The following is a 23,686-nucleotide window of genomic DNA, read 5'->3' on the forward strand; positions in this document are numbered from 1 at the left end:
TCTTCATTGAAAACCTATTATGTCCTAGACTGTACGATAGAGAAATTAAAGTAAGAGTTTTATTCTGAAGCAGCTAGGATTTAACGCAGAGCCGAATTTAATCCTAGTGTTAAAATTCTTTTTTTTTTTTATCTCAGTGGATGCAAAGAAAAATTATTTTGACCCCTGGGACATTTGAGAACTACAGCTGACTTCTGGATTTTCAGCTCCCACCTCTCTGCCCTTATCTTTTCTTCCATAATCCCCAGTTCATCTTTCCTTAGTAACTTCAATAAATGCTGAACTTGCATTTTATAGATGTGCTCTTCTGGAGTTGGCCTAAGAGCGTGTGTTGTGAGCAGAGACATTGTGCTAGATGCTTGGAGGTGGAGAGGCTTGAAAACTAGCTTAACAGAAACTAAATAAAATTGTGGCCGGCAAAGATAGGTTAAGACTGTTTTCACATTGCCCTGAGTATTATTTGCATGACGAAATATTTTACAGAGAGCATTATTTAATATTCCCCTAAGAAAGTTGCCTTTTGAAACTCAATGAACATAATCACAATTTATGTCGACTTCATTTCTATCAGGTAGCTTGAAGTGGTGCCAAAGTTAATTTAATAAAATCACTCAGTTTTACAGATAAAGAAAGTAATGGTGGCCTAAAGGGACTTAGCAAGAGTATCACTGAGTAGAATTTAGAATCCAGAACTAACAGACTTCTTCACGATATGTTAAGTGAGTGTTTTCTGTCCTCTATAATTCCATTTTCTGTTGTATGTAACAATCCCTTCATATTACAAACTGCTGCAACTAGTCAATTTATTTTCTTTCCAGCAGGCACTGTATTAGGTTCTGGGGTTATAACTGTGGAATTAATGCATCATATAACAGGGGTAGAATTAGCTGCTACATTAAATGTGGAAAAGTAATCAGGCAATTGATAAGCTTCCCTACCCCCACTCCCCCACCCTTATGGTTTAGTTGTGAAGCAGAAGACACAGCTGTGATGGCCAGGAAAGTGATTGATATTGTCACATATTCACTAATGTTAACCTTTATGTGCAAAGTTAGTTATTGTCTTTTTATCTTTTTAAAAGGCAATTTTGTCAGTCTCCTTTTAACTGTCATTTAATAGTACACAGTCTGACAGGTTAGAATACACTTTTTACACTTCCTCTGCCTTTGTTTCAAACCTGAAAGTTTATTTTTAAATAAAGACCATTTCCCTCATAAAATTTTGAGGGTTTCACAAATATATAAAGAAATGACTTAGCCAGACAAGGTGGCTCTTGCCTATAATCCCAGCACTTGGGGAGTTTGAGTCGAGTGGATTGCTTGAGCTTAGTTCAAGACCAGCCTGGGCAACATGGCAAGACCCTCTCTCGACCAAAAACAGTACAGAAAGTTAGCCAGGCGTGGTGGTGCACGCCTGTAGTCCCAGCTACTCAGGAGGCTGAGGTGAGAAAATCAGTTGAGCCCGGAAATTTGAGGCTGCAGTGAGCTAGGATCGTGCCACTACACTCTAGTCTGGATAATAGAGTGAGACCCTATCTCAAAGATAAAAATAAAAAGAAGAAAGAAATGAGTTGATATTTGGAGATTTGTTTTCTATCCTATTGAGATATTTGGTAATTTGGTGAAGAACCCTGAAAGTCTCACTACCATCTGGTTTTCTCTTTCTTTCAGAGATGAGGGACTAGTTTAACATGTTACCAAATAGCTGTATTTGGAGCTGACATTTATTTATATTGGGACTTTTTTCCCCCCAAGTACGTCAAGTGCATTCTTTTGATCCAATTTAGTTCTAAAGGTGAAAACATAGAGTCAGAAGCTCCCAAAATTCTTAAAGAAATGAAATTAGCCATTATTCCCTAGCACTTCAACTGTTCTTACTGTTTAGGGTTTCATCCCGTGTTAGCTAATACTTAATCACCCAAAGCAGTTAATTCATGGAGAGCTATACGATTTTACTGCCTAGAAATGTTTACCCTAACGCAATTATGCTAAACTAGGCCTCAAGTGTTGCATCAAGCAATTAAGTGGCTAGATACATTCCTTGAACATAAACAAACCTATTTACAAATACAGAATCAATGGTATATCCTACAAGTTACAGATATCAGATACAATGCAGTAAACTCAATGACAAATATAATTTTGAGTGTTTAAAAATCTTGAATGTTTCTATGTAAAAAAATTAAAAGAATGAAGGGAAGCCTGGTAAAATGTTTGATTCAATTACACATACATAAAATGATTAATATATTTAATAGATAAAGAGCTCATATCAATTAATAACACTAAAACCTGGTAGATAAACGTACAGAACGGATCCACAGAGAATTTATGAGAGGAAAAACAACTGATTTGCCAGGATAATCATAATGATAATCTTTGATCTTTATCAGAAAGTAAAGAAATGCAGACTAAAGTAAGATGTCACTCCCCCCCCCCACCGAGACAGAGTGTTGTTCTGTCACACAGCCTGGAGTGCAGTGGCCGATCTCAGCTCACTGCAGCCTCCACCTCCTGGGTTAAAGCAGTTCTCCTGCCTCAGCCTCCCAAGTTGCTGGGCTTACAGGTGCCCACCACCACGCCCGGCTAATTTTTGTATTTTTAGTAGAGACAGGCTTCACCATGTTGGCCAGGCTGATCTCGAGCTCCTGACCTCATGATCTGCCTGCCTCAGCCTCCCAAAGTGCTGGGATTACAGGCGTGAGCCAAAGCGCCTGGCCAAGATGTCTCTTTTATTCCTTTATCAGGTTAACAAAGATGAAAAACCAACTACATGTTACTGTTGAGGTGCAACAAGACCTGCAGGCTCAAGTGTATGGCTGATGGCAGCATAACCCCATGAAGTTATTTGTCAATACATATCTAGAACTTCAAATGTTTCCTTTTAAGTACTGAGTTTACTTCTGGGAAGGTATACTAAGGACATAATTTTAATTTTAAACAAAGGTTTGAACAGAAATAACCTTTCACTAGCATATCAAAAATTTCAAAACACCCTAAATATCTAATAATGAAAGAATGGTTAAGTAAATTTTTATGTCTACTCTTTGAAGTACTATGGAGATACTTTAAATGTTTATGAAGATTTTGGAATAATATGGAAACTTTTAGTCAATAAATTCTAATTAAGGTTCTGATCTAAGTACTGAAGATAAAAAAGATGCATGAGAACCCTCAAGGAACTTAAAATTAAATAGAGTTGATAAAACCTATAAACAAACACATATGATAATGTATTTTAAGTGCTCTGTAGGAAAATGTACAGGGTACAGTGGAGACCCAGAGGATAGTGGATGTTATGCTTAGTTCTCCCTGTGTGGGGTCAGAAAATACTTTATAACTAGAATGATGCTGAGTCTCCAAAGGTAAATTCACCAGGCCAATGTGGGAGGGGAGGGAAAGGAGAGGATGGGTAGGATATTCCAGATAGAACAAGCTATGGAAGCAGAGGCTTATGTTGTTTTATTGTTTTTAAGTATACTGTGTATATAATCACAATAACCACCTGCTCATAGAAAAACTTTTCATGTGGAATTAAATAAACCTTCATGTTGACAGTAGTCTTAAGGTGTTTTTTTTTTTTTTTTTTTTTTTTTTAGAGAGACAGGGTCTCACTCTGTCATCCAGGCTGGAGTACATCAGTGTGATCATAGCTCACTGCAACCTCCAACTCCTGAGCTCAAGGGATCATCTGCCTCAGCCTGCTGAGTAGCTAGGACTACAGACGCAGGCCACCGTGCCTAGCTAATTTCTTTAATATTTATTTTTTGTAGAGATGCAGTCTTGCTATGTTGCCCAGGCTAGTCGCAAACCCCTGGGCTCAAGTGATCCTCCTGCCTCAGCCTCCCAAAGCACTGGGAGTACAGATGTGAGCCACTGTGCCTGGCCTTCATTTGTGCATACTTTCTAGGTTGTAAATGTAACTTTTAATAATAAAAATTAACATAAACAATAGGTTCATACACAGTAGGATCAAAGAGATGATCTAAATTTTTGATAAAACTAGTGATTTGTAAAAATACCAACCATGTTTGTCATAATGGAACCCCAAAAATGCTGTTAATGCGTGAGTGACTCCACACGTGGATGTAGAGGAAGAGCTCATTCCCTTTCCTCTTGATACAAATCTCTGAATGCTATCCTTAGCATTAATAACTAGGTTTCCCTAAGGCCAAGAAATCGAAAAGAAGATCAAATGGTGACTTAAAGGGACATGATGTAGAAGAGGGAGTTGATCTTTTTTCCAAAAGCTAAGTCTGGGCTAAGTGATTGGCTGCTTTTTTTAAATCACCATGTGGGAGAACTGGAGTGTCTAAATTTAGAATTGTGAAATGGTGAATCCCTCTCACTGACAGTATTCAAGCTCAGTCTGGAAGACCGAAGACCCTCTAACAGGATGCCATGGAGGGGACCTCAGTGTTGGTGTGAAGGAGAGAGGGATTACTTCTAAGATCTGTTGAGATTCTGCAATTCTAAAATAGGCTAAATTGATTAAATCATTCAAAAGGAAAGGGATTCATTAATATGAAATTGCCCTAGACCAGTGGTTCTCAAAGTGAGACTCCTGGACCAGTATCAGTATCACTTGGGAACTTGTTAGAAATCTTGGTCCCCAAGACAGACCCTCTAAATCAGAAAGTATGGGGGTGGAGCCCAGCATTCCATGTTTTAACCCACCCTCTGGGTGATTCTGATACTAAATTTGAGAGAACCACTGCCTTTTACCATCTTCACTTTATTCAGTGAAGCTTATATTGTTGGTATGGCATTCTAACAACTATGCTTTACTTAACATTATTCCTGTGTAGTATTAGTCTTACTCGTTCCAAAACAGATTTCAGCATCGTCTCTTACATGACTAGAGTTCTTGTATCTCTTACAGGTGTTGGGAAATCTTCATTAGTCCATCTTCTATGCCAAAATCAAGTACTGGGAAATCCATCATGGACTGTGGGCTGCTCAGTGGATGTCAGAGTATGTGTCTTTTATATTTTAGTTTTTCAATAATTGTACTAAAGATAACTGCTTCTGGTTACATGATCAAATTACAGTACTATGGTCAAGATTAATAGCAATAGCTAGAATTTGTTACATTCATACTATGTGCCAGGTACTATGCCAGTTGCTTTACATGTCTCTTCTTATTTCACCTTTTTAAAACTGAGATGTATAGGTGCAGAAACTAAGGCAAAGTCAAGATTTGAACAGTTTGATGCCACAGACTTCAGTTTTAATCACTATGCTATTTATCTAGAGTTCACATAGCATCCTCTGTAAATAACTCTGTCTAAGCTTGTGCTATTAAGACGGCCAGCTTTCAGCTAGAAATATAATGCAAAGGCAAAAGCTCCTGGAGCTTCATGTCTGGGTCATTTGTTCCATCTTGTGTTTAGGAATTAGGTATAGTTTTAATTAAATTAAATATCTTCCCAGATATCATTGGTCCTTGCTAATGCCAGCTAGTTCTGACAAGTCTCTCATCTGCTGGCACACCTCTCTCCTTTATGTTAAGAAACATAGGGAAGGCAACGTAGTTGGCTAGATTGATAGTTATTTTCCTTCTGTTCTTTGAAACTATTGTTCCATAGCTCTGATTTACATTGCTGCTGATTAGAAATCTTCCATCAGCCTAATTATTATTCCTTTTTAAGGTAATTTCTTCTTTGGTTGCTTTTAAAATATTTTTTGTGTTTTTTTAATCTTTGATATTTCGTTGTTTTGCTAACCTGTATCTAGGTGTAGGTTCGTTTTTATTCATCCTATTCAGAAGTAGTCATGGTTCTCATGTCTTTATTCTTCAGAATTTTAAGTCATTATCTGTCTTCCCTCATTTCTTCTATCCCTTCCTCTTGGCTTTCTATGAGATTTTTGTTCTTCATAACTGTTAACATTTCTCCTTGCTGCCTTCTGGATGGTGTACTCATATCTGCCTTCCAGTTAACTAAGAATCTCTTCAATTATATCTAATCTGCTTTTTAATATATCTACACTGTTTTTCATCCCAAGTACCTATACTTTTTAATTTCTAGATGTTCCTTTTAGTTCTTTTTAAAATGTAAAAATTTTCCAAAATGTCCTGATCCTTCATTATGATGTCTGTTTTTTTATTTTAATCATTTCTAACATAGTTATTTTTTTCTGGAGGAGAGGTAGCTATGCTTCTTGCTATATATGCTACTCTGCTTCATGGAAATGTATCTCCTTGTATGGCTTGTAATTCTTTAAGATGATCACATCTTCAACAGGATTTTTTTCCTCTCCCTTTGGAAGTGCTGTATGCTATATTGTGAAAGTATCCCTATACAGTGCCTTTTCATTTCTGTCATTGCGAAGACCCTAAGGATTTCAGTTTCTCAGCTCAGATAATGTAAATCTAGGTAATGTAAATTCCCCCAGCATCTGATTGCAGCACAGACCTGTAGTTTCCATTTCTTGTGGACCATTTATCTTATCTCTACCTTCTGTCTGAGGCCCCTGACTGAAAGTTTTGCCATTTCCCTGAGCCTGTGGACAATGTTTTTCCACCTCTCTTTTCGAAGGGCAGCTCATCAAAGGTCCAGATTTCAAAAAGGCAACTACAGTCTAGTCTTCATCACTCATCCACATATACTTTTGCCTTGAACGCTGGAAAACAGGTCTGCTATTCCTGGATGGGCATTAAGACTCCAGGCACCAGCCCTGAAGCTATATCTGAATCTATGCCAGTTCCCACTTCTCACTCTGATTTTAAGTTTTTTCTTCATTTCTAGCATTTGGGGATATTCCTTCCTTTCTCCTAACTTTCTCTTGAGCTAGTCTTCTCTGTCTCTCCTCTGTCTAGTCTTTCTGTCTCAAAATATTTTTATAGCATTTCTGTAAGTTTGAAGTAGGAGCTGACCTATTTTGTGTCATTTTGGCCAACCATATTCCTAAATTCAGTGGCAACTTTATTTAGGTTTGAGAGACCCAATAGCAAGTTCTGAACAAATTTTCCCTTTGGATTTTTCTAGCTCCCATTCTGTGAAAGAGCATGACATATTGAAAAGAAACTTAGATTTAAACCCTCACCTCCTGAGTCAATTGCCCTTCACTTCTGAAAGAGTGACCTTAGACTAATCAGTTTACCTCTTTGAGGCATAGTTACATCATCTGGAAAACAGGGTCAATAATATGTGCTTTATTGAGTCTACAGGTTTGTAGGAAGGATCAGAGAAGCTTAGTAAGAGGGAAGTTATGGTCTAGTGCTTTACAATGTGAAGTTGTGATTGAACTTTAGTCCAATTTTCTGCCCCTTCCCTGCCTTCTGCCCTACTCCTTTTTCCTATCCCCACCCAGCATGCATTCTATTCATGTTGTTCACCTCTTGTCTTGGTTTTCTTTCCCGCTTGTCTTACTGAATTAGCTAAAACTCCAGTACCATGTTGAATAGAAGTGGCACCAACAAGCATCTTTGTTTCATTCCCATCTCATGGGAAATTTTCAGTATAACACTATTTAGTAAAGTATTTGCTAGAGGGTTTTTTATAGGTATATTTGATTAAAGAAATGTCCTTCTATTCCTCTTACAATGAGAGTTTGTATCATGAATGGATGTCGAATTTACCAGTCGCCTCTTCATGATAATCATGATTTTCCTGATTTATTCCATTACTGTGGTAAATTATGTTGATTAATTTTTTTGAATGTTAAACCAACCTTGCAGTCCTGTAATAACTCTAAATATGCTTCTTAATTTCCAAACATTTGACGATGTTTATTATCTTTTAATGATTGATTTCAGTTACCTTTCATTGTGCTTAGAGAATATACGCTGTATGCTTTCATCCTTTGAAGTTTGTTGAGATTTGCTCCATGTCCAATTTTATGGTCAATTTTGATTAAAATTTCATATTCTCTTGAAAACAAAGTATATTATGTAATCGTTGGGTGCAGTGTTCTAAATATGTGGTAATCATTTTTTAAATCTTCTCCATCTCTATTGGGTGGGGGTTTTTTTTGGTCTGTTTTTTCTATCAATTGCTAAGGAATGAGTAATATAATCTCCAACTATAAGTGTGAATTCGTCTGTTCCTCATTTTAATTCTGTCCATTTTTCATTTATATACTTTGAGATTATATTACTAGATAAGTACTAATTTATGATTGTTTGAACTTCCTAAAGGGTTTAACATTTTATTATTTTAATATGCCCCTCCCTATATCTGGTAATACATTGTACCTTGAAGACTATTTTGTCTGATATTAAAATAGTTAAAGCCAACTTATTTTTAGTTAGTGCTTGTGTGGTTTACCTTATTTACATATTTCAACTTTCGTACTTTCTGTGTCCTAACATTTATGGGATATCTCTTATAAGTAAGATACACTAAATTTTGTTTTGATGACCAGTCTGACAGTCTTAGTATTTTTATTTGGTTCTTGAGCCTTGCCCCCAGATATTCTGACTCAGAGTTATGATTGGTGCCCAAGCATCTGCATTTTAAGAAGCATCTTGATGATTCTGTTGTAGGTGAATAATGGCTTGAGAAATACTGGGTAAGGTGTGGAATCAGATCACCAAGTGGATATAGAAGTGTTTAATGACAGGACTTATAGAACAGAGGGACAAGACTAAGAATGAGATGCTAATAGGAAGCTAGTACATATTAACGATAAGACAAGGAGGGAAGGGAGTATAGCTGATGGTCCAGAGCATCTAAAGAAGACAGATTTTTAATATAAGAGTAGAGGAATAACACACTAGAAGTAGCTTTGGAGAGTAAGCAAGGCATTTCCTATTTTCTGAACTCCAAGGTAATTAGAATTTTGAAAAGTGAACAGCATCTATCTGAAAGGACATAAGAAGTTGTGTTTTCAAGGCAGAAGCAGAGATTTGTTAATAGAATGAGACTGAGGGTAGGATATAATGGAATTTTATAACCGTGGAGTAAGATTCCAGGAGAAAAGTGGAAATATTTGGAGAAGAAAACAATTAGGAGTTTAATGATGGGTAGAGGAAGCAAAAGCAGTCTGGGAATAAGAATATGAGAGACCAATTAAGGACCCAATATATATAGTAACAGAGGATAACTGGGATATAAATATCTTGAGTATAGCTGGTGGCAAAGTTTCCAAAAGAAACTTTATCTCAGCAGTCCCCTGTATGTGAGAGTGGAGACTTGATTTTGTCTGCAAGGAATGCTTTTGTGCAAAGTCCCAGAGAGCAGGCCAACATGAGATTACTAGTTAGTTCTCAAGACGCTGACCAAGTTTTAGAAGTAATTCCCTTTAGAAACTTCTGCTTTGGGGCCGGGTGCGGTGGGTCACACCTGTAATCCCAGCACGTTGGGAGGCCAAAAGTCATTGGATCACATGAGGTCAGGAGTTCGAGATCAGCCTGGTCAACATGGTGAAATCTCATCTCTACTAAAAATACAAAAATTAGCTGGGCGTGCTGGCACACACCTGTAATCCTAGCTACTCGGGAGGCTGAGGCAGAAGAATCGCTTGAATCTAGGAGGCGGAGGTCGCAGTGAGCCGAGATCAGGCCACTGCACTTCAGCCTGGGCAACAGAGCAAGACTCTGTCTCAAAAACAAAACAAAAAGTCAAATGTCATATAATTATGTGACTGGGTTTACTGGAATGAGTGTGGCACTAATTGATTCCTTTAAAGACAGTCTTACCTGAATTGTATTATTGTGGAAGAATGGGACAGAGCTGAAAATGACTTGCTTTACTGTTCATTGTATCTTAAGCCTGTTGACTTCTGTCTTTTTTTTTTTTTTTTTTGAGATGAAGTTTTGTTCTTGTTGCCCAGGCTGGAGTGCAGTGGTGCGATCTTGGCTTACTACAACCTCCACCTTCCAGGTTCAAGCGATTCTCCTGCCTCAGCCTCCCAAGTAACTGGGATTACAGGCATGTGCCACCACGCCTGGCTAACTTTTTTTGTATTTTGAGTAGAGGCAGTGTTTTACAATGTTAGCCAGGCTGGTCTCAAACTCCTGACCTCAGGTGATGCACCCGCCTCGGCCTCCCAACATGCTGGGATTACAGGAGTGAGCCACCATGCCTGGCCACGTCTTCCATTTTTTTAGAAGAATGCATTGCTTGAGTGACAACATAAGTAAGAGGCATTTTTAAATGATAACCTTAAGGAAAGTTGTCATAGACATGTAAATCACTTTGTTGTTATAATAAAGTGAACAGTTCTTTTCTATAGAAAGAATAACTGAAGCTTATAAAGCCTTTACCTAAATAACTTGGGAGAACACTGTTACCTGTAGCAGCTTTTATATTGCAGTTATAGTGTTTGTTTTAGTGAAACCTGTGAGAAGGGATCTCCAGAATTAGTGTAGATTCATGAATACACACTTTTCAAAACTCTTAGAAACAGTTGCCTCTTTTACTTCAAATCTATTAAGAGCCAACTAAAAATAGAGATGATAGCGGTGATGATGTAATTGTTTAATCTTAAGTACCAGGTGAAGCTAATGAGTTTAATGTATGTGCTCAGTAATTATGAAAATTTTGGATTTAGTATTTAGTACAGAGGTGTTCACAACTGAACTGAAGAGAAAAGAAGGAAAAGTTTTATTTTGTAGTATTCTTCATTCATTCTGTCTTTAACTTCGCTGCCCCAAGTCTAATGGGAGTAATATAAATGCATGGCTACTCTTAATTATGAAAACAAGACTTAACAAATTTAATCTTTTCACAAATTATAAATAAGCAAATTGATTTGTCATTTCTAGTTCACTTTAATGGTAATTTAACTCTCTAGTTTACACATTTCATACAATTGATGTTTATTGAATTCCTCTTTGGACAGCATATCAATATACAGGCACTGGGGAGAAGTTAAAGGAATAGTCTCTATCTTCACTAAGCATATGAGGTGGGACACTTTTTATTGCTTACTTTGGCTATGCATCCATTTTCATACTAATTCATTTAATTCTCACAACCCTCTGAGGCAGAAACTATTAGTGCCCCTATTCGTTTGACATAGAAGCAGTTGAAGCACAGAGGCGCTACATGACTTGTCCTGGATCATATAGTTAGTAAGTTATGGAATTGAGATTCAAACCTAGGCAATCTGCTTCAAGAACCTGTGTTCCTGATCACTACTCTGTACTGCCTCTTGTTCCAGAACAGTATTAAGAAAAAAAAAAAAATTGTCATACTGTTCAATATAATAGCCAATAGCCTCATGTGGCAATTTAAATGGACTAAAATTAAAGATTTAGCTCCTCAGTTAAACAAGCCACATTTCAATTGCTAAGTAGTCACATGTTGCTAATGGTTACTGTATTGGACATTCCATCCACTCTTTCTTTTTTTTATTATTTATTTTTTTTTTTATTTTTTTGAAACAGGGTCTCATTTTGTTGCCCAGGCTGGGGTGCAGTGGCACCATCTCGGTTCACTGCAACTTCTGCCTCCCAGGCTCAAGAGATTCTTGTGCCTCAGCCTCCCGAGTAGCTGAGATTATAGGCACGTGCCACTATGCCCAGCTAATTTTTGTATTTTTAGTAGAGGCAGGGTTTCACTGTGTTGACCAGGCTGGTCTCAAACTCTTGGCCTCAAGTGATCTGCCTGCCTCAGCCTCCCAATGTGCTGGGATTATAGGCATGAGCCACCACACCCAGCCTGTATTGGACATTTCTATGACTGTAGAAAATTCCATGGGGACAGCACTGATATAGAAAATAAGTGTTACAATAGTTCAAGAAAGTAAGTGTAAAATTATCCTAGACACTAATGATTGAATGGGTGGCTTGAGTAAGTGTCTAGATGAACTGTCCCCAAGAAGAGGGCCATATTATAGGTGAAAAAGAAGGAAACAATAGTAAGTTCAGTTCCAAACATGGTGAAAGGAGGTATCTGTGAGCTAGCCAACTGGAACTGTCCTGGAAATGAAATGCTAAAGCTCAAAAGACAATTCTGAGTTGGAATCATATTTGTAGAAATAATCCTGAACCATTAGAACTGATTCAATTTCTAAAAGAGAAAATTTAGAAAAAGGTGGGGAGAATCTTGGGATATATTTAGAGAGTTGATGGGAAAAGAGGGGTCAGAGAAAGACTAATCAAAGAAATAAGAGGATAGCCAAAATGAACTACAAGAGCAAAGAGAGAGGAGAACTTCATAGAGGGATTGATTTTTAGTTTGAAACAGTAGCAATATGAGGACTGAGAGAGGAAAAAAAATACTGGATATGGTGATGATAAAGTCTCTGCTGACCTATGAAAGTGCAATGGAATATTTGTGGCAGAAACCAAATGATATGACTGGCAGAGAGGAAACAGAGACAGGTTTAAATCAATTTTTCACAAAGTTTAGACATTAAATAAAGGAGCAAATGATTACAGAATGGAAGGGAAAGTGAAGGGCTCTTTTAAAAATAGAAAACATTAAGCTTGACTGAAGGCAAAAGAGCAGTAACCAGAAGGGAAGAGACAGTTAGCAGTAACCTTGACACTATTCATTTGTTCATTTGTTCCTTCAGTACATATGTTGCATACTTCCTTGGTATCAGACACTGTGCAAGGAACTGGAAGTATAGCAGTGAATGAGAGAAATTAATTTCTGCTCCTGTGGTATATTCTCCTAGTATGTCTTTTTCACCTTTCTCTCTTTGTTACCAACTCCCTCCTAAGACCTCCTACCTCCCTTCCTCTCTTTAATAATGATTCTGCAGGTACAAATACTGAACCAAACTTATTAGCATCTACAATATCCACTGTTCTTTCTTGATGTGTGTCATTTTCTTTCTAAATGTGTTTCTGCATTTTAAAAGTTACAATGAATGAACTCTTCAAATGAAACAAAACCTTATGTACATAGGTCTTAATATTGTTTTCAAGAAAAAGTCAAAAGCTAAATAAATGAGAAGGTCCAAAGTGGCAGCATTGTTGAGGAGTATTCCTTTTTCCATTTGATGATCAGCTGTACTGTTGCTTCCTGTTAAGAAAATCCTTTATTGTATAGCTGTAAGGTCTGCAGTGACTCTAAGTATCAGATCCTCAATGACCTGCTTTAAATATAAAACACACTTCTTATAGTTTGGCGTTACCTCCCATCATGTTGGGCTCTCAGTATAGCACCAAAGTACTACTTACTGTGTCGAGAGCAATACTTGTTATAATGTCAGGCTTTCCCTTGGAGATTACTCACACATATGAAAGATGTGATGTCATAACTACAAGCTGTAAGCTACTGATTTAAAGTCATTGGGATTCTTTCCATGTGAATTAGGTTAAACTTAGCCAGTATTAATTAAGTTGGAAAGGAAGGAGGACACCTTATCTTCTGATTTCAGAAGGAAACAGGAAAGGATTTGACTAGGAAAGGTAATTTGTGGTAGAGAAGAGTATATATAGATGAGTGAGTCAGTCTGGCTTGGGAATATGCATAGCCTGAAAGGTGCTGGCTAACAGGTTTGGTACAATGCAAGGCTAAGAGGGTATGCTGCCTAGAAATTTATATTGGATGGTGGCTGTTCTCAGAGGAGTTACAGTCTTTTAGAGGAGGCAACATTAAATACTTGAAATAATTTAGAGAAAAAAATGGTGTGCTGCAGTGGTTGCCAAACTTAATCATGTATCAGAATCACCTAGGGAACTTAAAAAAAATATACAGACTTTTGAGCCCCATCCCAGAAGCTTCAAGGACAGTCCAGGAATCTGTATTTTTTAACAAACTTCCTATTGGTTTTGATTTAGTTTGCTCTCGGAACTGTACTGGAGAAACACTGGAATTTGGTAAATAATAAACTGAATATAATAAAAACCTGGAGGATGAGTTATCCAAAATGTATTCATGTATTTAACAAACCTGTCTAAGCATCTAATATATGCTAGATGATATGCTATTTTCTAGGGCTAAAGGATGAATAATACATGGTCCCTGCCCTTACACTCAGAGCCCAGAAGAAGAGATATCAGTAGATAAATAAGACAGTGTGCTTAGTGAAATGACAGAGGTGTGTAGGATGCTATGGAAGCAAATAGGAGGAGTGCAAAACGTGCTCTGGTTGATTTGGGCCCAGAAGGAACGTAGGATCGGAAAGACTTAACTGAAGTGGCTGAGCTTTTTCATGACAGAAAACTTACTCCTTATAAGACCTCATACTGCTTTTTCTCATTGTTTTGCTTAGAAATCTGCTGAAACGTGTGTTTTTTCTGCTTGGTTTAACTTTTTTATTGCTGACTTGGCATGATCACATATTATAAGTTATTTTTGCCATATAACAAAATAGTGATGCCTTCTACTGTAGTATACAAAATTAATTTCCATTATCCCAAATGGTCCTCAGCTGCTGTGACTGTGCTGTTTTCATTTTTCTGTCATACTGTCTTTGATGTCAGTCTGATAATTGTCTTCTTAATGTTAATGTGGCTGTTTATAGAGTAGCATATTTATTTAAATTTTTCCTTGGCCAAAAGGATTTGAATGAAAAAAATGTGAATAAGTAAAAGTGTAAAGCATTAAGTTGAATGTAGTATGTGAGTTTTAGTGCATTTTATGACATCTGTTTTAACTACTGATTTTGTTTTTTTAATTATGATGTCAAAGCCAGTAGATACTTTAGAAATCACATAATACAACTCTTTCATTTTATAGGCAAAGGAACTGAGGCTCCAAGATACCAAGGATAATCAGTGGCAATCAAGGAGTAGAATCTAGGCCTCCTGATACCAGAATAGTCCCATTCTATAAAAGCAGCAGTTCTTAATGAGGGGGTTACAGCAGAATCATTCGGAGAATTGTTCAAAATACACATGCCTAGTATTTAATCCCAAAGGTCCTGCTTCAGTAAGACTGGCATGTATATTTCTTAAAAAAAAAAAATTAATTATTGGAAGATGCCAATGTGTACTCAGGAACCAGCATACTTTAATCTGCTTGCCACATATCATAATTTGTTTCTGAATAGTTATACAGTACAGGCAATAAATGCCTGTAGAGCCTAGACATAAGGAAAAGAGAGTCTTTGGAGATAACTGTGAGTGAGAAAGTCATTGGAGGATTTTGAGCAAAAGGGCATATGATATAACTTGCATTTTAAAAGGATCACTCTAGCTACTGTATGGAAGACAAACAGGGAGGTTGGGGGATGCCTCTAGTAGGGAGATCGGTTAGAGACCATTACATCAATTCAGGCAAGGAGATACAGACTTTGACCTGGGTGGTAATAGTGGAGATAGGGAGAAATGAACAGATTTTTGCCATATTTTTTTAAATTCAAAGCAACAGAACTTGTTGACAAATGCAATAATGCAATATGAAAGGAGTCAAGGATCAGTCTTAAGTTTTTGGCCCAAGTAACTGGAAGAATAAAACTGCCTTTTAGATGAAATTGCCACAAGAACAAGTATTGATAGAAAAGAAAAGAGACTGAAGAACTAAACCTTGAGACACATTAGCAATTAGAAATCAGAGAGAGAAGAAGAACCCAAATGGAAGCTGAAAAGCACTAGCCAATGAGATAGGAAGAAAACTAGAAGAGTGTGATATCCCAGAAGCCAGGTGAAAAAATATTGCAAGACGCAAGAAGTGACTAGGTGGATCAAATGGTGGAGTAAAATGAAAACTGTTAATTGACCATTGGAGTTAGCAATGTGGAGGTCATTGGTGACCTTGACAAGGAGTAGTTCATTGGGGTCATTAGGGCATAAGTTTGATAGAAATGAGTTCAAAAGATAATGTGAAGAAAAGAATTACCACTAAGAATAGACAACTCTTTGGAGGACTTTTGCTGTGAAAAGGAAAAGGAAAGTGGCATGGTAGCTGGAAGAGGACTTGAGGTCAAGAGAAAGTTTTTTTTAGATGAGGAAAATTATGCCATGTTTGTATGCTGAGAATTGAATTGTGTGGTGAGGATTATCCAGCTGAGAAGGAAAATTTAATGATATAAGGGAGAGAGGGGAGAACTGGTAGAATTACATCTTTGAGCAAGAAACTGGGGATGGGATCTCATGCATAGAGAGAGGATTTAGCCTTAGGGACACAGGCAGCCTAAGAAAACAACAAGAAAGAAAGCAGATTATGTGGGCACAGATGGAGGAAAGTGGATAAATACAGGAAGAACAGGTTGTAGAAGTTCTTTTCTAATTGCTTCTGCAATAGGAAGCAATGTTAGTTGTGATTGAGGATGGGGAAGAGATACTGGAAGTTTAAAAAGAATAGTAAGTATGAAATAGTTATCTGGAAGAGAAAAATGGTAAATTAACTGTGGAATTAATTAAAAGACAGCTCCAAAGGTACACTTAAATTTAGAAAGAATCCATTTATCTTGAATGCGTATTTTTCGGAGCTCCACATTCGGTTGCTGGGTTGTAGACATGGAAGAGGGCAAAAGGTGGATATAACCCAGAGTGGAATTTTGTCAGATGAATGCAATATGAGAGAGGGGCAAAGGAGTGACTGTAATGATGGATCATGGAATTTATGCTTAGTTAAGAGGGTGGTAAGGCTTTGGAAGTGGAACAGAGAGCTGTGAAAGATGTTAAGATCAATTAACCAAAAGGTCCTCTGGAGTAAAAATTTTTAAAGTATTAAAGAGAGTAAGCTTAAAAGATAAGAAGTAGCGATCAGAAACTCAGAGAGATGCTGAAGTGCTTTAAACTGGAATAAGGGTACTTACTAGTTTGTTTAGTGGCTATATTATTTTAATTGATTTGTTAGGTTCATGATTATAAAGAAGGAACCCCAGAAGAGAAGACCTACTACATAGAATTATGGGATGTTGGAGGCTCTGTGGGCAGTGCCAGCAGCGTGAAAAGCACAAGAGCAGTATTCTACAACTCTGTAAATGGTAAAGCATTTTTTAATTTCTATCTTATATTAATGGTCTAAGAGTATAGATCATCTGATATGGAATGCCATAGCATGCCAGACTCATCTTATATTGAGAAAGATGTAATGTACTCACAACCCTTGATTTAAATCTGCATAGTACATTCCAGTTTGTGTTTCTACATTGTAGCCATCTAATTTAATTCAGAACATTGAACCTGTGCTTTGTCTTAAGTGTTTCTATTTATATTATTGTCATAAACTAAATATTGAGAAATAAAATCATATTTTTGATACTTGACATAAAACATGGAACTTAAAATGTTGTCCTCTGGGGCTGCTATCTCTCCAGTGAGTTGACTAAGTACAGTAGGACCATAGGATTCTCATAGTCTTAAGCCAGATATCACAGAGATAGAGGGATTTTGTTCATTTGCCCCTTAGAAAGAGCCCTACAGCTCTTTCTTAGCTACTTATGAAGAGCTGCTTAAGGGAGTCTTTATGGGTGCAGAAATTTTATCCAGTTATAAATATTCAAATACCTGGAGCAGACTTCCAGATGGAGATGTGTAATATAGTACATAATTTCCTTTCATAGAGTACCTACTCTATATCAAGAGACTAAACTGCTTATACCTATGATTTGCCAATAGAGTTTCTTTCTTAGTCTTCTTAAAAATTCATTTTTAAAACCTGTTTTTACTGTGAAACATAATTCCAACTTCTGTTTGATTAATATACCAAAGGAGTTGGCATTTCCCCCCTGGTAAATGCATAGCCATTAATAGACCTCATTTATGCTGTGCTTAGATCTCACTCAATATTAAGTAAGCATTACATTTATTCAGTATGTTCATTCCTTATATTCCTCTTTTGATGTCTTCCCGTATCATGAGGTGTTGTAGATTCTACAAAAAGATGTAGAGAAGGTTCTTTTCACTGGATACATATTATAGGATATAGAATGAGATGTGTCAGTTCAGACTCATATCCTATTTAGCTCAGAATTCTATCTGAAAATGTCACAGTCTTAATAAAGAAACAAAGCATTCATAAATGAGACAAAATACAGTTATAAGATGACCTTAATATATGCCATCATCGTGCAGAAAAGTATATATAATGGTATATATTTATAGAATGCATATAAATAAGACAAACAATAATAAGACTAGTATAGTGTGAGGTGACCTCTTAGAGAAAGAGAGGGAAGTGAAACCTAGTTTAGACTTATACTTGTATCAGTAAAATTACTTGTCAAAGTAAGATATCTATCTGATCTGGCACAGAGAAGTCTGAATATATAACACCTTCAATGTTTAGGTATTTTTGAGACAGAAGTGTCTTTACTTCTCTCCCTTAAGATTAAGATATATTACCATTTGCCATCACCCTGACTCCTTTCATCTCAGCCCCGCCTTGATTCTTCTAGCACATGTTCTGCAAAGCAAGAACTCTCAGCCCAAATGAAAGAGAAAGAATGGGGGAAAAGGGTACTCAAATACCCTTAAAAGCTCAAAAGTCTTACCTAAAGATCCTCAATAAAGTTTTCCCTGTCCATCTAATAGTCAACTTAGGCCTTTGTAGTCCTTTCACTCCCCCGTCCAAAATTCTCACCTGTAGTTTTGCCATGTTTATAACCTGGGGAAAAGGAAAGGCAGAAAATATATGCCAGTTGTTTGCCCTAAAATGAGATTTTATTCTGCTTACCACTAGTCTTTATGTCTTTACTGTCAGATTACCTGTGTGCAAATTCTGACTTACCATGTGCCCAAGGGCAAGTTACTCAACTTCTCTGAACTTCAGTTTTCTCTTGTGTATAAAGATAATAATAATTCTTGCTTCATAGGACTGTTCTGAAAATTAAATTAGGTAACACATGTAAAGCACAATATTTGGCACATAAGTACTGAATAAATATTAGCTGTGGTCTTTAATGGTAGTTCTTTATTCCTTTTTTTAAATCTATGCCATTGATGCTGATTAAAACCCCTCATTGAGGAAGGAGGAGTGGGTACAATTGGATATTAGGGCAAGTGTCTGATCTCTATTAGTTTCAGACACCAGAAGAGATGCAGGTTTATCTAAGCTGGCTGGAACAACTATAGCTTGTACAAGCCCTTTAGTTACACAGATGGCTGTAAAAACTGTAGAAGCCAGCTAATTCTACCTCTTCTGCTTTTCTTTTTCAAATTGACACATACCACCTCTTGAAGATGGAGGGATCATTGGTTTCATGTCCTATTCACAATCTGGATAATATAGAAAAGGGTTGGGAGTTTGAAACCTATAGTGTTTTGACCATAAGATGATATCCTAAATTCTAGTGGGCATCAAAGGTTTTCCTCTTTTGTCTATATCTTGCTGTAATAATTAATTCCCGGATTTACCTTTCTATCTAGGATTTTAATTGATTCTCTTCAGTTGTATTTTATTGTATTTCTGGGCCTCATTACATTTTGTTATTTTTCTCAGTCTATCGAAATCCGTGCATGTACTTTCTACTATTCATACTTCTTTACTATTTAATGTCTCCACCCACTCTCTTGTAGTGGCATATTTCTTTTGCTCTCATAACTAAATCTCTTACAGGTAGGAAGCTTACATGACTAAACATTATTCAAAGAACTAGAAAATTAGACATTTGAGTAGATTAGCCTCAGGTGATCTACAGGACACTATTTTGTCAGCTAAAGAATAGCAATTGTATCAAATCAGTACTATTTTAGTAGGTTTTCATTACTTAGTATTATTTTTAATGAGTATAAGTAATGAGCATAAATAATATATGTATGTACTGGTATCTATGGCAGTACTATGTACAGTGAAGAAACAACATAGCTTTTTGGATGAATAATTTCATATGTACTTGAAGTAGTTTTGATTCTCTTGATTAATGAAGTGGTTCTACAAGTAGGAACAGGCATGGAGTAGGCACTCAAGAAGTGTTGAATGAAGTAAAGATCTGCTAAAAGTTTAGTGGCATTTCGTCAGCCCTTGTAAAATAAAGAGTTATAAAACTGACAGAGAAAAGTTTATGGCTAATTATTTATAAATATTTGTAGAGGAAATTTTAAAATAGTTGTGTCTGAGTTGTTAGTCATACTAGAATGCTAGATTCATTAAGCAACCTAATGCTTCTATTTACTAAGCTTCATTTGGCCAATTGTGAAATGAAGAGGAATTGTTAAGGGACTAACATTTTTTTTCTCTGATTATTTTAGGTATTATTTTCGTACACGACTTAACAAATAAGAAGTCCTCCCAAAACTTGCGTCGTTGGTCATTGGAAGCTCTCAACAGGGATTTGGTGCCCACTGGGGTCTTGGTAACAAATGGGTAAGCCCAGAATTATTTCACAATTGGTTTGAAAGGTTGCAGCAATCATAGGAATGTACTCCCCCGCGTAACACTTTGTAAGATGTTTGATTTGCAAAGATTTTTCTTTCAGTGTATAGATTATCTTTTCCTTTTAACAGTATCTTTCACAAAGCAATAGTTTTAATTTTGATGAAGTCTGATTACTCTTTTTTTCTTCTGTGGATTGTGCTTTTGATATCATGTCTAAGAACTCTTTGCCTAATCCTAGATGATGCAGGTTTTCTCTTATGTTTTCCTCTACAGATTGTATGCTTTTACATTTTTATAGTAAACTATTTATATAAAACATTTTAAGTTTTGTAAGTTTACATTTAGATTCATGATCTGTTTTAAGTTAGTTTTGTACAAGATGTGAGGTTTTGGTTGAGGTTAATGTTTGCATATGAATGTCTAATTATTCCAGCACCATTTATTGAAAAGATATCCTTTCTCCATTGAATTGCTGTTGCTCCTTTGCCAAAAATCAGTTGACCATATTAGTATGAGTCTATTTCTGTACTCTAGTTCTGTTTCATTGATCTATGTGTCTGTCCCTTCACCAGTACTACACTGTCTTGATTATAGTCTTAAAATTGAGCAGTATGATTCCTTCTACTTTATTCTTTTTCATAATTGTTTAGCTATTACAGTTTTGTTTTCCACATAAATTTTGAGAATCAGCTTGTCTATATTGACAAAAATTTTGGTTGGACTTTTATTAGAAATGCATTAAACCTATTGATCACATTGGAGAGAATTAATATCTTTATTCTGTTGCATCTTCCAGTTCATGAACACAATGTATCTCTAAATTTATTTAGATCTTCTTTTATTTCTCTTATCAGCATTTTGTAGCTTTCATCATACAAATCCTATGCATGTTTTATTAGATTTATACCAAATTATTTAATATTTTTGAAGCTATTATAAATTGTTTTTTGTTTTGTTTTGTTTTGAGACTGAGCCTTGCTCTGTTGCCCAGGCTGGAGTGCAGTAGCAAGATCTCAGTTCACTGCAACCTTTGTCTCCCAGGTTCAAGCAGTTGTGCCTCAGCCTCCCAAGTAGCTGGGATTACAGGCATGTGCCACTACACCTGGCTGATTTTTGTATTTTTGGCAGAGACAGGGTTTCACCATCTTGGCCAGGCTGATCTCGAACTCCTGACCTCAGGTGATCCACCTGAAAGTGCTGGGTTACAGGCATGAGCCACTGTACCTGGCCATAAATGGTATATTTAAACTTCAGTTTCAAATTGTCCATTGCTAGTATAAAAAAGCAGAATTGATTTTGAGTGCTGACCTGTATCCTGTGACCGGAGTTTTTAGTAAAATCCTTAGGATGCTCTACATAGACAAGTTTATTTTTTCCTTTTCAATCTGTATACTTGTTGTCTTATTTCTTGCCTTATCACACTGGCAGCAACTTCCAAAAGAGTACTAACTGGGAGTGATAAGAGTGAATATCTATGTGTTATTCACAATCTTAAGGGGAAAGCAGTCATTTCACTATTAAGTATGATGTAAGCTTTAGGTTTTTTGGTTGACACCATTTATCAGGTTGAGAAAATTTCTTTATATCCCTAATTTGCTGATAATTTTATTAATATCATGAACAGATACTGAATTCTGTCAAAAGCCTTTTCTGCATCAATTGATATGGACATGTGGCTGCTTCTTTCGGCTGTTAGTATGGTGGATTACATTCACTGATTTTCAAATATTGAACCAGCCTTCCGTTCCTTGGTCATGGTATATTACTCATTTTATATGTTGCTGGATTTGATTTGCTAATATTTTCTTCAGGATTTTTATCCATGACAAGCATTAGTGTGTAGTTTTCTGTTCTCATAATGTCTTTGACTGGTTTTAGTGTGAGGATAATGTTGGCCCCATAGAATGAATTGGAAGTATTCCTTCCTCTTCTATTTTTTAGGAGAAATTGCGTATATTTGGTGTTATTTCTTCTTTGAAGGTTTGGCAGAATTTACCAAGAGACCATCTGGGCCTGGAGGTTTCTTATTTGAAAGGTTTTTAACCACAAAATCAACTTCTTTAGTAATTAGGATTGTTCAAGTTATCTATTTCATCTTGGATGAGTTTTGGTAGTTTGTGATTTTCAAGGAATTCATCTATTTCATTAAATTTTTGAATTTATATCAATAGAGTTGTTTGTAGTATTTGTTTATTGGCCTTTTGATAGTTTCACGGTTTGTGGTGATATGACCTTTTTCATTCTGATTTTGGTATTTTATGTCTCTTTTTCTTGTCAGACTTGTAGAGGTTTATCAAATGTATTGATTTTTTTTTCCAAAGAAGCAACTTTTGGCTTCATTGATTTTTCTCTATTGTTTTTCCGTATAGAGTTTAATTGATTTCTGCTCTTATTTCTTTCCTACTGCTTGCTTTTTCTTTATTTTGTTCTCTCTTTATAGCTTCTTAGATTACTGATTGGATACCTTGCATTTTTGCTAATGCAAGCATTTTAATGCTGTAAATTTCCCTCTAAACACTGCTTTAGCTGCATCCTGCAAATGTTTGAATGTTTTACTTTTATTTTCATTTAGTTCACAATATTTTCTAATACTTCTTGAGATTTTCCCATGGGCTGTTTAGAAATGTGTTATTTAGTTTCCATGTATTTAGAGGCTTTCAAGTTATTCTTTACTATTGACTTCTAGCTTAATTTTATCATGATCTAAGAGCATACTTTATATGGTTTCACTTATTTTATATTTGTGCAACACCCAGTATGTGACTTGGGTGTTATCTCTGTTGTTTCAGTTTTCAGTGTCTTTGGTATGCTAAGGAGGATAAAATCCATGCATGCACAGCTTTGACAATGAGCTCAGGCATTCATGAACTACTTCATGGGGTTGCTTTCTCACACTTCACCCTCTCTGCAGTCTCTGCCATACTTTGTGATTTGCTGGGGCTCCCTTTTTTGGTCCCCAAGCCAAATTTTCTCATGCACTTGCACAACTGCACCTATGTCCAGGGCCAAGTGGTAGAAGGACAAAGAATAAAAGCAATGGGAATTTGCCCCACCATCTTGAGATACAGTTCTATCAATCGGAAAAATTTCCCTTCCTCTGTACTCATAAGCAGGGGTTCCCAACCCCTGGTCCATGGCCTGTTAGGAACCAGGCCACACAGTGAGAGGTAAGTGGCAGGTTAGTGGGCATTACCACCTCCTGTCAGATCAACAGAGGCGTTAGATTCTCATAGGAGCATGAATCCTATTGTGAACTGTGCGTGTGAGGGATATAGGTTGCAGGCTCCTTATGAGAATCTAATGCCTGGTGATCTGAGGTGGAACAGCTTCATCCTGAAACACCTGTCCATGGAAAAATTGTCTTCCATGAAACCAGTCCCTAGTACCAACAAGGTTGGGGACTGTTGTTGCTTTTGAGCATTCTGCTTGTGTTACCGCCTTTGCCACAACTATCATGAAATTGCTCAGAGGCTGGCTTACAACAGAAGGAAAAATATTGTATTTCTACGCTATCTCCAAGTATTCGGGAGCCCCCTTTCTTGTTTCATGAGCCAGAACTGCAGGCCGCCTTCTGGA

At 36.6% G+C, this 23,686-nt stretch overlaps 1 protein-coding gene across 2 annotated transcripts in view; it reads left to right on the plus strand.

Annotated features, from left to right (window-relative positions):
* RABL3 (RAB, member of RAS oncogene family-like 3) overlaps positions 1-23,686 on the plus strand; it is a 37,716-nt gene that overhangs the window by 720 nt on the left and 13,310 nt on the right. For both annotated transcript variants that reach the window (XM_011971608.1, XM_011971609.1), the window contains exons 2-4: positions 4,882-4,973; positions 16,649-16,778; positions 19,984-20,098. In XM_011971608.1, coding sequence (XP_011826998.1) covers positions 4,882-4,973; positions 16,649-16,778; positions 19,984-20,098 — 337 coding nt within the window. The remainder of the gene's footprint in view (positions 1-4,881; positions 4,974-16,648; positions 16,779-19,983; positions 20,099-23,686) is intronic.

This window comes from Mandrillus leucophaeus, unplaced genomic scaffold (genome assembly GCF_000951045.1).
Source record: "Mandrillus leucophaeus isolate KB7577 unplaced genomic scaffold, Mleu.le_1.0 Scaffold123, whole genome shotgun sequence".
NCBI lineage: Eukaryota > Metazoa > Chordata > Mammalia > Primates > Cercopithecidae > Mandrillus > Mandrillus leucophaeus.